Source organism: Halyomorpha halys, unplaced genomic scaffold (genome assembly GCF_000696795.3).
Source record: "Halyomorpha halys isolate HHAL.00 unplaced genomic scaffold, Hhal_1.1 Scaffold390.1, whole genome shotgun sequence".
NCBI lineage: Eukaryota > Metazoa > Arthropoda > Insecta > Hemiptera > Pentatomidae > Halyomorpha > Halyomorpha halys.
This window is the reverse complement of record NW_027112043.1, coordinates 1541167-1554820: the sequence shown is the minus strand read 5'-3', so window position 1 is coordinate 1554820 and position 13654 is coordinate 1541167. Positions and strand designations below refer to the sequence as shown.

The 13654-nt window shown below is 30.6% G+C and overlaps 2 protein-coding genes across 5 annotated transcripts in view; one reads left to right on the top strand and one right to left on the bottom strand.

Annotated features, from left to right (window-relative positions):
* The window catches only part of LOC106682115 (protein tumorous imaginal discs, mitochondrial), a 26118-nt gene extending 17920 nt beyond the window's left edge, over positions 1 to 8198 (top strand). The window contains exons 8-9 of one of the 2 annotated variants that reach the window (XR_001343351.2): positions 321 to 490; positions 8061 to 8198. The gene's annotated coding sequence lies outside the window, so the exon portion shown is untranslated. Of the gene's footprint in view, positions 1 to 320; positions 491 to 1065; positions 1190 to 8060 lie in introns of those variants that run through there. The other variant, XR_001343350.2, reaches the window with a different exon arrangement.
* On the bottom strand, positions 8064 to 13654 carry LOC106682116 (uncharacterized). Of its 3 annotated transcripts, none has more exons than XM_067049973.1 (5): positions 13388 to 13654; positions 12637 to 13262; positions 10423 to 10639; positions 8690 to 8875; positions 8064 to 8425 (listed from the first exon to the last, which is right to left on the bottom strand). In XM_067049973.1, exons 2-5 carry the CDS (start codon positions 13225 to 13227, stop codon positions 8064 to 8066), a joined length of 1356 nt encoding a protein of 451 aa, XP_066906074.1. In that variant the 5' UTR covers positions 13228 to 13262; positions 13388 to 13654. The 3 variants fall into 3 exon arrangements, with proteins under 3 accessions (XP_066906074.1, XP_014278290.1, XP_066906075.1); XM_014422804.2 differs by having other exon boundaries at positions 12637 to 13215; positions 13388 to 13651; XM_067049974.1 differs by lacking the exon at positions 13388 to 13654 and having other exon boundaries at positions 12637 to 13337.

Genomic DNA, 13654 nt, shown 5'->3' with positions numbered 1-13654 from the left:
ATGATTATATTTCACAGTTATCCAAAATACTTTCTGTCAGCTAACTATTTTTGTTAAAGTTTTTTCAAATTTATTATATTATCTGAACTTTCCATACTGAATGCTAGTCATTTCATAAAATATATTAGGGTGTGTAAGTTGATACTAAACAAAGCAATTAGAAAGCTCTAATTTTTTATCATTCATAAAAATATTCAGTTTGCCACTTTGAAAATTCGAATAAATGTTATCTATATTCGCTTATTGTGTGACTCTGTTTATATCTCTATTGTAAAAATATTCAATGTTATGTGTTTCGATTTCTCAATTTTTTGTTCCAGGCAGAAAAAATTACTAGACATGAAAACATAGGTCATTCTTATTTATTCTTGACAGCTCGGAAGTTCAAACATTAGACCTAATAAGTGTCAAATGTAAGCAGAAACTTAAATGCCTTTTATCTACTGAACAAACTGTATTAAGTTTTTCTTGTCGATAATTTCCCATAAAGGTATTTTTATTTCTTCTTTTCTTTTCTTTTTTTTTTTTTTTAGTTAAATTTAAAAAATGTTATATAAGGTAACATTTACAAACCTTTACCAAATTATAGTTTTTTAAATGTAAAAATTATTGTTAAAAGTTATGCATTATCATAACTTGTTACCAAAATGTGTAAAATATCTTATAATTTCGTAGTTATTTTGTAATAAATAAATTTCATAAAACATGGTTTATCATAAAATTTGTTCCCTTTATATTTAGTTTTGATTCTTGAAAATGAATATTTATTTATTTTTATTTTAAAAATGTTAAAATCGAGTTTTCAACAGATTTGTAATTAATTTATTTCATTTAGACTGACTTCCAAAATTCTTATAATATTAATAATACTGGTTACTCTTTTTATCTTCTTCTAAGTATGTTTGTGTGTTTTATTTAAGTAGTCCAGAAATAATTGCAGATTTAGTTTCTGATAAGAAAAATATGTATTCTAATCAAAATAGGTTCCTATTCACTTTGATAGTAATAACATTGAAATTAAACAGAAGGCATGTTGTAAAAATTATGTATTCTTTTCCTTTAAAGTTTACTTTACTTCACTCAAAAGGATTCAAATCGATGGCCTCTTCCTGATTTTCAAATGCTTGGCCAACACTTCAGATTTAACCTCTGCATTGTTATTTAAGAAGTATATTCATGAAACATGTCATGCAATTTTTTTTTTTTCACCTAAAATATATGTTAAAAATTGAATAAAACTGTTAACTTATTATAATACATATATATATGTAATTACAGTATGTTGAAAGTAAATATTGAACAATATGAGTATGTTCTTAAATTATAATTTTTATAATTTAGTTAATCATATACACTTTTAACTAGAAACAAAAAAAAAAAAAAAAAATCTTTGATTGATTCCAAATTGTAATGCATCTAGGTATCATTTCAGCCAGTAAGCCAATATTTATTTGGTAATGAAATAGAATATACCAAGCCACTGTTAACTGTTTACCTTTGTTACGGTGGGTAGGGGTTCAAAAGGAACCTTTGCTAGCCCAACTGTGAAGAATAATGAAAATAAAAGAAATGTACTGCCCAATTTTTTTTTTTATGTTATATTTTGAATAATTTTGCAAAACATGCAAACTAGAAAAAAAAAAAAAATAATAACCAAAATTATAACTATTTTTCAAATTAAGACTAAGGGCAAACAAAAGAAGAAAAAAAAAGTCTTTATATCACTGTGGGTGATTGATAGGGTTGGTCATTCTTGACCTCGTGAAGGTAGATTTGAAAAGGATTGATCCACCTGCCTTGTCCTCATAGAGGATGAGCCAATGTTGGTTGTAACCCGTTTGCTGTGGTGAAATGTGAATAAGATGACAGAGATGGCCAAACTCCTTCAAATAGAGATAAGTAAGTCTGAGTGATTTGTCTTTTCCTTTCTTTATAAATAATTCAATTATTTTATATATACCCATGTTGGTCTATATTTCACAAGGAAACAGATTGAAAAATAGAAAATACTTGTAGTTTTGTCAATGAATGTTCAAAAGGGAAATGAAGATAGAAGTGAGGGGATGGCCAAAATTGACTTCAGGACTTAGCTGGGGCTACTCCTAAGTAGAAGTGAAAAAGTAAAAACCCTGGAACATTGGTAAAGTGCCAAAGATTGGGTTTGAGGGGATGGAAGGTCATGTTTTTCTAATTTAATGTGATAATTGGAAGACATGACCTTTCTCATATTCTATTTCTATTCCTTATAACATTTTATGTTTCAAATTTAAGAGCATTAAATTTCCTACAACCATGCTCTTTTTTTTTTTTTTTTTTTTTTTTTTCGTACTAATTATAATTTAAGAAATATGGGGTTGGAAAGAAAAGGACCCATGTTAGCAACCGAAGTGAAGTTTATGATGTTGATTGTTTAAAGGTTCCTCTACACGTTTGCCAAACAATGGCAAAGTCGTGCATACACAAGTGTGTGGATGGTTTATTTGGATTGACTGGTACAAGTTGGCCTGGATTTGTGGCTGACCCGTCAGGTGTCGGCTTTTGGGAACAAATCAAAGGGTGCTTGTGCTCCAACCACATGTTTGTGTACAGTTTATATTGTTTTAGAACTGCCAACAGACAAATATTTGTGCTTTCCTTGTTTTAATTAATTAAATAATTTCCCTAACCTTTAGATTTAATTATTAACTCTTATTTAAGATGGTATATTTTAAAATTCTATCAAATAGGTGTAAATACATTGTTGTAAATCTTGTTAATTAACTTTAGCAATTTATTTTTTATTTAAAATAGGACAAATATGTATTTATGAAGTCAGTTATAGATAATTAAACTAAAAAGTTTCTGATTAAAATTCTACTTGTACTTGTTTTCAAAATTTTGAAAATCTCAAAAACAGTATCTTAGGTTTTATTATAAAAATTAGGTCATAGATTGGTTAATTGGCTAGGGTTAATTTGATAAAAAATTTATCAAATAACATAAAGCACATTATATTGTTAAAATATATAAATGTTGGTACATAATTGTACTTAAAAATTTACCACTGGAGGAATTTTGTAAGAACAATTATTCAGATTTACAAACATCTAGTAAATGCATATTTGAACTCGCCAGCACAATAAGGCCGATTTCACAAAGTTTACCGTTGTGTCAATATTCTTCCATACCAGGGATATGATGAATTATACCACCTGCTTTTATTATTTACTCATGATCTTATTGAACTTTGGCATAAATTTAACCAATATATAAATAACATACATTTTTTAAAAGTCTTTAAAATGAGCTATGAAAATGTCTCTAGCACAATTGTTTGTAAGTGTATGACAGTTTTTGTGATCTAATACATGATGAAATCTGGCTATTTCTGCAATTTCGAAAAATCTATATTTAAGAACTACTCATTTAAAAATGTATTTAGTAGGTACTTCTAATTCAGAAGAAATCATGAAAATCTGAGGCATAAAAGTTCAGGGATCTGATATTTTCATAAAGAATTACCTGTATATCGGTAAATATTTCTTGAGTAAGAAAACAGCCCCAATTCACTTCATCCAGAGTATCTTATGTACTGCGTCCATGACTCCTCATCCCAGGTATGCTAAAGATAGGTGGTTCAGATTCCTTTAGATCTTCTTACCGACCTATAAAGCTCAAATTATTTTTTGGTCAATTTTAGCTATATTCTTGGTGAACACAAATTTTAGTTGGTCAATTTATGAGGAACCCTCGAACTGCTCAGAAAACTGAAATGGTCATTATCACCTTTTCCTCCTGCTGTCAGTTTGGATGAAATTCTGCATGCAATTGTAAACTAAACTTTTTTCTTATTTTCTGGGTATCCATTATTTCTAAAGATAGAAGTTTTCATTCTGGTCTCATCTATTTGGTGATCTTTATAGCTTGATGGATCCTATTCAAATCCTTCTACTTATCACCCATCTTCCACCTATCACTATGCTTCTGTTTATCACCTATTATATCTTCCACAAATTGGGTTCAAATATCTCTTTAAATAAGTTTGTCATCTCATGAGAAAGCAGTGTGTCCCTGATGAAACAAAATACTAGTTATCTTGCTACTATTTAATTTCCTCGAAATAACAGGATGTCAAGCAAAATCAACACATCTTCAAGGTTTCTTTGTCTACTGCACCCTAATTTTCTGTCTGGTTGGTGAGCCTGGATCCAATCAGCCTCATCGACAGTTTCATTTTGTGAATTCCATGATAGTAAAATTATTTTTTAGAGGTTGCTCAGAAAATGTCGGGTATTACCAATGTGGTTTTAGGAGAGGAAAGTCCATTATAGACCAAATATTCTCTCTCTGAACAATCCTCAAAAGAGGAAAATAATTTAACATAGAAATACACCATCTTTTCATATACTTTGAGGCAATCTATGAGCATTAATTGCAAAGAGCTATTCACAACTATGAAAGACCTTGACATTCCAGACAAGTTAATAAAGCTGATTAGGCTCACCATGAGGAATGTCAAGGTATGCTGTAAATTAAAGGATGAATTTACCTCGAATAAAGAATTTAAGGCAGGGGGAAGCTCTAGCTTACCTATTCTTTAAAATTGTGCTTGAAAAGGCTAGTGAAGATTCAGGCTTAAGACAAGAAAAATCATGTTTAATAGAACAGTGCAGCCTCTTGCATATGCAGATAATACTAATGTATTGGCCACTCTCTTGATGCAGTTATTGAAGTATTCGTGGCATTTTTAAATACAGCAAGAAAGCTAGGACTGTACATTAACGAAAGCCAAACAAAAGTATATGGAGTCTGGAGAAATACTAGGCAGGTACCACGATGGGGTCCTATAACTTTTAATAGGTAACAGAATTCATATAACTTGGATCTCTGATGACACAGGATAATAATCCCGAATTAGACAAAAGAATTTTGCCACCTCAGATATAGCACTTGTTAAGAAAGACTTGACTTGTCAAAGAAGTGCATTTATATAAAATAGTTATCTGGCCATTACTATATGGATCAAAAAAGTTGACTATGTCAAGAATTAATTATGAGAGATAGTTAACCGTGGATGGCGTACGAGGAAAAGATGGTTGGGGTGCGATCAATAGGAAACATAAATAAGTGGTGTAACTTATTTAATTGTGCCAACGTTTTAGCTAGAGTTTCTAGCCTTCATCAGGGCTAAGAACAGAGCAAGATAACAACCAATAAGTATAGAAAATAAAAAATAAAATGTAAACAGAATGACATAATGATAACACATAAAGTGAATAATTTTACAGAATAGAATTAATAAAATGAAGTTATGAGAGAAGTGGAAAATAAAATGTATACATAGGTAATTGAAAAAGTAGGTAAAATAACATAATTAAGGAAATAAAATAAAAATGAAGTTATATAATGCAAAGAAGTATGAATATATTAGTTATTAATAATTTAAAAATTGATATATGGAAAGGAAAATAAAATTGAGAGAAAGAAAATATATGTAACCATAGTAATTGATAAAGAGATAAAATATAAGTAAAGTTTAACAAAAGAAATGAATAGAAGAGAAAAAAAAATTGAAAACAATAATAATATATGGTGAACTTAACTAATAATGTGGGTAAGGAAAATTGAGAAAAGAAAGGGTGGTGGTCTTTTTTAATTAGGAGTTTGGCCGGGAAAAAAAGAGAATAAAACGAACCTGTTAGCTTGAAAGCCAAATGCCAAGTGGTATACTGCACCAATAATGGCCAAACTCCAAATTAAAAAAGACGACCACCCCTTCTTTTCTCAATTTTCCTATGGACCTGTTTCGAGAAAAAGATGTGCTGCATGTCATGAAAATAATGACGACCAAGATGTCCCGGTCACATTGGGAGAATAGCCTATGCAGATACCTGTTGACAGAGCCCCTTTTAAGAACTTAACAGTGTTGTGGAAGATTAAAGTTGAGTTGGGCTGATAGTGTTGCAAATGACGATCTGAAAATCCATGGAGTCAGATATTGGAGGACAGTCACTCAAGACAGATATTGGAGGACAGTCACTCAAGACAGATATTGGAGGACAGTCACTCAAGATAGATATTGGAGGACAGTCACTCAAGATAGATATTGGAGGACAGTCACTCAAGATAGGTATTGGAGGACAGTCACTCAAGATAGATATTGGAGGACAGTCACTCAAGATAGGTATTGGAGGACAGTCACTCAAGATAGATATTGGAGGACAGTCACTCAAGACAGATTATTGGGATAAGCTGAAGGAGGAGACCAGTATTCGACACTGGATTATTACATCTTAAAATTAGCATTCAGCCATCTAGTAGTAGAATTTTAGGTTGATGATACATCAGGTGGTGAGCGTTTTTGGATCTCCTAAAAGAGATTGATATATTTCTTGTTCTTGACTTTATATTTAAATAATTTTTATTTTTAAAAAAAAATTAAGAAAACCAAAATGTTCCTTTGGTGAACACTTCAAAATTTCTAAATCTCAGTAATAGGTATTTGCTTATTTGAAAGAAGTATATAAGTATTTATTTATTCAAAATTAATACAAATCTTTTAAAAAAAAATTATAATGATAAAAAATACTATACAATATACTACTTCAAAATCGTCTCTAACAAAAAACTTAATTTTAAAAGTAACATAGATATATTAAGCATTTCTCTAATTCTTCTCCAAAAAACTTCTAATACTATTCTTATTTACAGTAAAAATTGTAGTTTTTATTATTACTGGTGTACTTTGTATAATTTTTATACAATATTCAGCTTCCATTTTTCTACACAAAGAGAATATATTTTCTTGTATAGATATTAGAACAATAAAAAGAAATAATCACTTCTATGCTTGGAAATAAATAATAGGATACTTTACATTAGTTGGTCTGCACTTATTATTTAGTATAATCGGCGCATTATACGTAGAATTCTATAAGATGTAGATCTTACAGAATCCTCCTTGGTTAGTGAGAGTTTGGAATGTATGGAATACGCCTAAGAGGAATAGGTAGTCCGGGGCTCTAAAACTATAAATTTGTTTGTAATGCATACATTTTTCTTTAGCATAGTGCCCTGTAGATACATCACTCCTCATCCTCTCCTGAATTGGTGCAGAAAAATCCAAAAAGACACATGATGATAGGACTATGAACTCTGCCCAGGTATGTCTACAAGGAGTGCGGCAAATGGCATGCTGCTACTAGAAGTAGGAATGTCCTCTGCCCTAGTCCTATATAACATGCTGGGAGGTGCTCATAATAGATACTTCATGACTTTTAATAAAACCATACTAGTATCACAAGAATTAGCTGCGAAACTTAATTGTTTTTTATAGCTCTAACTCTAACCACAATAGTTTTGTACTAGTACTGGAATTAACTTTTTCAAACTTCAAAAATTATTTACCATGAAACACGGGTGAAGGAGTTGTTAGAGGAAGAAGTACATCAACATGCAATTAGAAAAAGATTACTTATAATACTTAGGTTAGATAAAGTGAGAACTTAGAAATTTTAGCCCAGGAAATAACTAATGGATGGTGTGACCTTAACTAAGATTTTGGTGTAGCTGATTCTGATCCTTACAAAACTTATCAGAAGATACTTCCAATCAAACACTCTATGGTTACTTCAAGGAAAGGGAGTTAACAGAAATCTTGTTGTGGAAGATAATGGATGCTTCCAATAGATGAGATCAGGAAAGTGTAAATAGGAAAACAATAATCTTAGTCACAACTTCTCTACCAGAATGGTCACCCCCTAAACTGTAGATGACTTCTATTTGTTATAGCTAGGGAGGGCTGAACATGAAGACAAGAACTTTTGTTTTATGATGTGTATATATACAAAAAAAGCTTTATTATTTATTTTTTTTGTTAATTTATAAAGTTTGAAAAAAGGATACATATACAGTGTAGATGTGTGTTGTAAATTTAGCAATGCTTTTACAAAATTTTTCAAATTTCTTATTGGAATCGGTCATTAAATTGCACATATAAAGTAAAACAAATTTGCCTTACAAAATTCTAAAACAGAAGCATCAATCAGCATGAAAGTTTTATTTACTTTTTTCTATTTCAGATTCTAGTCAATAGAATTTGTAAGGAGTCCGTGAGATAGAGCTATTGAAGTAAATCCAGTCATTGGTGAATCTCTTAAAATAGCTATATTTATTCCTGTTAAGATGGCGAAACCCTCAAGATACCAGCAGTATCCCATTCTGGAAAATCCATTGCTTTCATGACCTTGTGAAAAGTCTACAAAAAATACAAACATTTCAGACATTGGAAGGTTTCTAGCCAGACCGAAAATTAGAAACCCAATTATATAATAAAAGAGGTAGGATAGTATAGGAAAATAACATAACCAAGGAGGTGGCACAAAATCCACAATAAACATCTTCTCTGGCCAAGTTTCCCGCTTCCGATCTTCTCCAAAACGTCTCACTGTTCAAGAAATAAATTTGCATTATGACAAAAAATCAAGCAGTTATTTGTAATGTATTAATTATACTTTTATAAATATAACATTGCTTGGTGTAGTGATTGATATAAATGAAGTTTATATCCTGCTGGAATGTAATTTTTATATTTATTTAGGTTTATTAATGTTTTAATTTATCTATTTATTTTGAAATTTCTTTTGTATAATATGTTGAGATAGTAGTACAAACATATTTATAATATTTTGCTAATTAAAAGGAAACTTACCATTGTCTATCCGTTCTCTTAAATCTGCTACTTTATTTTCTGTTACTTTTGCAAAGAGTTGCAATCTAACAGCAATAGTTCTTCCTAGATGAATTATAAAAATGAAGTGTATCGGTAAACCAAAAGAAGTAAATATCATCGCTCCGATTTTCCCTTCTGAAGTGACTGGAAGAGGGGCTGCTAAACCTGCAATATTTCAAAATATACTGTAAGTATTGTATTGAAGTGGAACAGGTGGATTCTTATTGAACATATTTTTAAAAATCACGATATGTTACCACTAGAGATAGTATAAAGAACAACTATTAAGAGTACATAATCAAGTTAAGTTTATGGAAACTAAAAGGAATCATTGAATCTTCTACAACAGGTGTTACTCAATTACTTTTTTAATATTAGCTCTCAGAGTATTTACAATAATTTAGAGATTATAATTATAGCTTATAATTCTCCTCAATGAAATCATATAGTTGTTCAACCCTTGGAAGGTTGACGGAGAGTAGGGTATAAATATATATGACCTAAGTCTTTAATCTTTTTTTTTCTTCTTCAATATTCAATATTCAAGCAATCTTCCAGGTGACCATAGGTAATTTTTTGGATAACATCACATTGGTGATTGAGGTAAAATATAAAGAGGAAAGGCCAACCACAATATTATGACCCTAAGGGCTAACTACAGTATTACGCCTGTCTGTAATTGGCTGGTATTAGCGGTGTTGGAGCTGGTAGACCGCAAGGTGGTGGAAGTAATAAAAATAGTAAGAAAAGGAGGGAAGAAATCACTGTGACTGAGGGTTGACTAGAAATCCTGTCCAAGTATTCTTTCACATATCTGGGAATGAGAATTGATGAAAGGCTGTGGTTCAGGGAGCACATGTAGCCTGTCTGTATGTAAATAAGGCAGCTAGAGTGACCATGCTACTGTTCCTATTGTTGACCAATGTTGGAATGGCTGGAGTGCTCTAAGAGTGACCATTGTGTTTCGTACAGTCCCATTCAAAATAGGTGGCACTATATGAGAGTCAAACTCATTTCTAGGCCCTTAAAAAGAAAGGAAACCGTCAACTAATGGCAATGACGCTGGAATGTAGTATCTGACTGGAGGTGGACCCATAGGCTAATTCCCCATTACAACCCACATGATGGACAGGAAACATGGAGAGGTTGACTACTACCTATCAGTTGGCAGGCAGCCACTCTCCCTTAATGATATAATGCCTCACAGTGATCCCAGGCATGCAAAACAGACGTAGTGAGTGATGATTTTTACTTTTCTTCCATATTATATATTGAATCTATGTGATTAATAAGTCTAGAGTAATACAAATTTCTTATGATACAGAAAGATTTATTTTTACTGGTGACCAGAGATTCTGTCCACATCCATTGATTCTTGAATTATGATTCGGACTGGTATATTAAATATAGAAACAATATGTTGGCTGTAAAGTAAAACCTTAAACCTTTTGTATTCAAATAATTTCATAACCATATCAGTATTACTTCTTATAGCTAAGGCTATCTCTGATACCATTGGTGTGAGGGTTCTATGTTTATTGTTCTCTATTATATAGGCCAACAAAAAAATTCAAAAGAGTCAGCCCACAAAACTTCGAAAACTTATTTTGAATGATCTCACCCAGTTTTAATCATAATTAGAATCTAATCTGAAAATTAAAATTCATTTGTTGTCAGGATTATAATTATAATAGGTAATGAATAAAATCTACCTAGTGTAGCTATGATTGAAATTGCTGAAAGTAAGCTACCAGGAAATGTCCATATTATATTTTCATTTTTATATCCATTTCTTACAGCTGACAAAATTTGTTGTTTATGTACTTCCATGTATTTGATTAATGTTTCATCCCAATCAGGTTCTAAAATCCTCAAATCTGTTGCCATTGATACCATTGTTGAATTTTCTAATATTTTCAAGTTTTCTGACTGGAATAAAAAAATATCAGTTATTTTTAATCATTGTTATTAGCTGATAAAAATGCTGGGAAAGTTATAGGTAATCTAAGATTTAGGCTTAGAATATGCGAAGGTATTGGGAATTATGAGTAATTGACTATAAAAAACAGTGAAAACAGACTAGCGTAGTAGGCGACATCACATATCTAGGGAAAATGATTTCTTTAAATATTTAAAGATAGGCAATCAACAGAGATTAAAACAAGGACAGCTATGGCTTGGCGGAAATATTGGACCTTACGAATGATAATGAAGAACAATATCAGCCAGCCTCTAAAAACATTAGCTTTCAATATCTGTGTATTACCTGTGATGTCTTATGGATGCCCAACATGGTCCCTCAACAAACACCATGAGAAAAAAAATTCAAACATGCCAAAGAGCAATGGGGAGGAGTATGCTAGGCATAAGAAGAAGCCAAAAGCTCAGTAGCCTATCAATAGGGAAAGATACTGGGGTCACAGATGTAATCAGGCACGTCAAGAAGATGAAATGGCAATGGGCTGGGCATCTAATGAGAAAGAACGACGAAAGCTGGACCAAGAAACTAACAGAGTGGATCCCCTTGGATATGAAAAGGAACTGAGGCAGACAAAGAAGAACATGGGTAGATGATATAAAGAAGGTAAAAGGAGCACTGTGGTCACAAAAAGCCAAGGACAGAAAATACTGGAAGATAAAGATAAGTGAACTCTCAGTGAATCAAAGTACGGATAGTCCCTGTTAAAGACTTTAATAATCCTTAAAGGAAGGTCTATGTACAAGTATATAAAGAAAATTTAGATGTAAATATAATTGTAAATACTGCCACTATAAATGTATGTATGTAATAAAGACTATTATTATTACGATATTTTAATTTAAATTTAAATAAATTAACTTTAATTTAAATACTGATGTTCTATGCTTACAAAGAGTGTACAAATCTATTTAACCTAAGATGACCAAATTATTCTTAGAAGAAACCAATAGTACCCTAATATTAAAAAGGATAAAAACAAAATTTACTTTCATATCTATTTAATTGATGATGTTATAAAATAATAAAATGTCCTAGGAAAAAATTATTTTTCAATGCTTCCAGTCTTCTGGGTCATATCTTTGTACTTGAAAAAATTGTTGTACAATTCTACACAGTCAGTTTTGCGGTATAGGAACTCTAGAATTGCTTCAAGAGAGTCTTCCTCCATCCATTTGTCAGTCCACTGGATACTCATAAAAGAAAATATTCTTTCCATATTGCTGTTATAGGCTGGTATTGCAAACAAATACTTTATAATTATTACTGCAAAAGAAAACACTCATTTCTCATATCATTTTTAGTTTAATCAAGCAAAATCTCTATAAAATTGTACAATTGAATAAAATATATTTAAAAACTTAATTCTGAGATTTTTGAGCATCTATAAAAAACTTTTCAGGGTCACCGTATGTTAAAAACTTGGTTTTCTGGGAAATTTGGTCACCCTAATTGAACCACAAAATTTAATACTCATGTTTTTATAATATTTTTATATTATTGGGCAGGTTTGGACATTAAACTAAATAAATACAGAATTTCAAGAGTTTTTAAAGTAAATAATATTTTGCAATTTTTTAATTACATAGGATTCCAGAGATTTGCTGTACAGTCTCCATTGTCTGTTAAATTAATAATATTAATAAAAACTATTATTAAAGTAATTGACAGTATTCTTATAATACATAATAACCATTTCAAATTAGATATGAAAGTTGTTGTAATTAATAAACTATATGATAGCTTAGTGGCTAAGTTATGATATAATTTTAATACATCAACCATGATGAATAAAAATTGTGTTACTTTATCTGTTTCAACCTGTATTGTAGTTCATCAAAAGCCTTTTCCACTAGGATAATTCATTATTTAGGTTACTTTTTAATTTTTATTTAGTTAACTTTATCCTTTACTATCATTATTAATTTTATTTTAGGAAAGTACTTACCAGTTCATATTCAAATGGTCCTTCTGTTAGGTAAAATAACAGGGCCGTAGATATGAGCCAAAAAATCAGAAAGCAAGCCAAAGAACATTCACTGAACAAAAGTTTTGAAATTACTTGTAAGTTGGTATCACTTTCTTTCCAATCATCTGGTGGGAGGAAATTAAGCCTGTAAGGAGGATAGGGACTGGCCTGAGAAGCAACCGAATGGCCATCATGTGAAGCCATCGCTTCCGGTTCATGATACAAATTTGCTTTTATTTTTGTTCTGGGTTCACTATTGTGAAAATGTTCATCTTTTTTGATTCTCCCCATTTCTCGATCAAGTGTATATATTGTAATTTCTGAGTCTTTACTATCATTACTGAAAACATTTGCCACATTTGACCTTTTTTGATGATCCATTAGTTGATCACTTCTTGATACTTTTATAGTTTCTACTTCTTCATTGGTTGGAAGATCCACTGTAGAAAATTCTTCAGAAATTTCTTCAGGTGTTATCTCATCTGTAATATTAGTTTCATCTTCTTCTGTTTTTGGTGTTTCTTTATCCTCTCTTTTACGCCTATGACCTTTCGATATCTGAACAAACATTATAGTTATAGTTCTTCAGTAGTTTTCTTACTATGCTAAAAAATATATACCAAAACATTTATAGCAAAATACTACTAATGTTAGAAACAAACAAACATATTAGGAAATATATTATGTTTTTAATTTCTTCAAAATATCACTGATGAAAAAACCATTGTACCTCAATAAAGATTTTTGTACTTCTGCATTCACCAAATTTAAACAAAGTTTTGTGTTTTTCACTTATAATGGTTTTTAATATGAATGTATATTATAAAGAACTTGCTCTTCAAAAATTGTTAGATAAACCTATTAATTATAGTACTGTTAATTAAAATATATGTTCCTAAGAAAAGATTTTTTTTTTAATGTTTATTTAGTCAATCTCCAAATATTTTTTAAATTGAATATTAATTGCAAATTACTAATAAAAAAATACATATAATAA

What these genes read in the sequence shown, in the direction of transcription:
- LOC106682116 (XM_067049973.1), bottom strand. Translation starts at nt 13,227, where the DNA reads ATGTTTGTTCAGATATCGAAAGGTCATAGGCGTAAAAGAGAGGATAAA. An exon ending in GACCATTTGAATATGAACTG is followed by an intron (nt 10,640 to 12,636) that starts GTAAGTACTTTC and finishes TTTTTATTCCAG; the next exon opens with TCAGAAAACTTGAAAATATT. An exon ending in TTCAATCATAGCTACACTAG is followed by an intron (nt 8,876 to 10,422) that starts GTAGATTTTATT and finishes GAAATATTGCAG; the next exon opens with GTTTAGCAGCCCCTCTTCCA.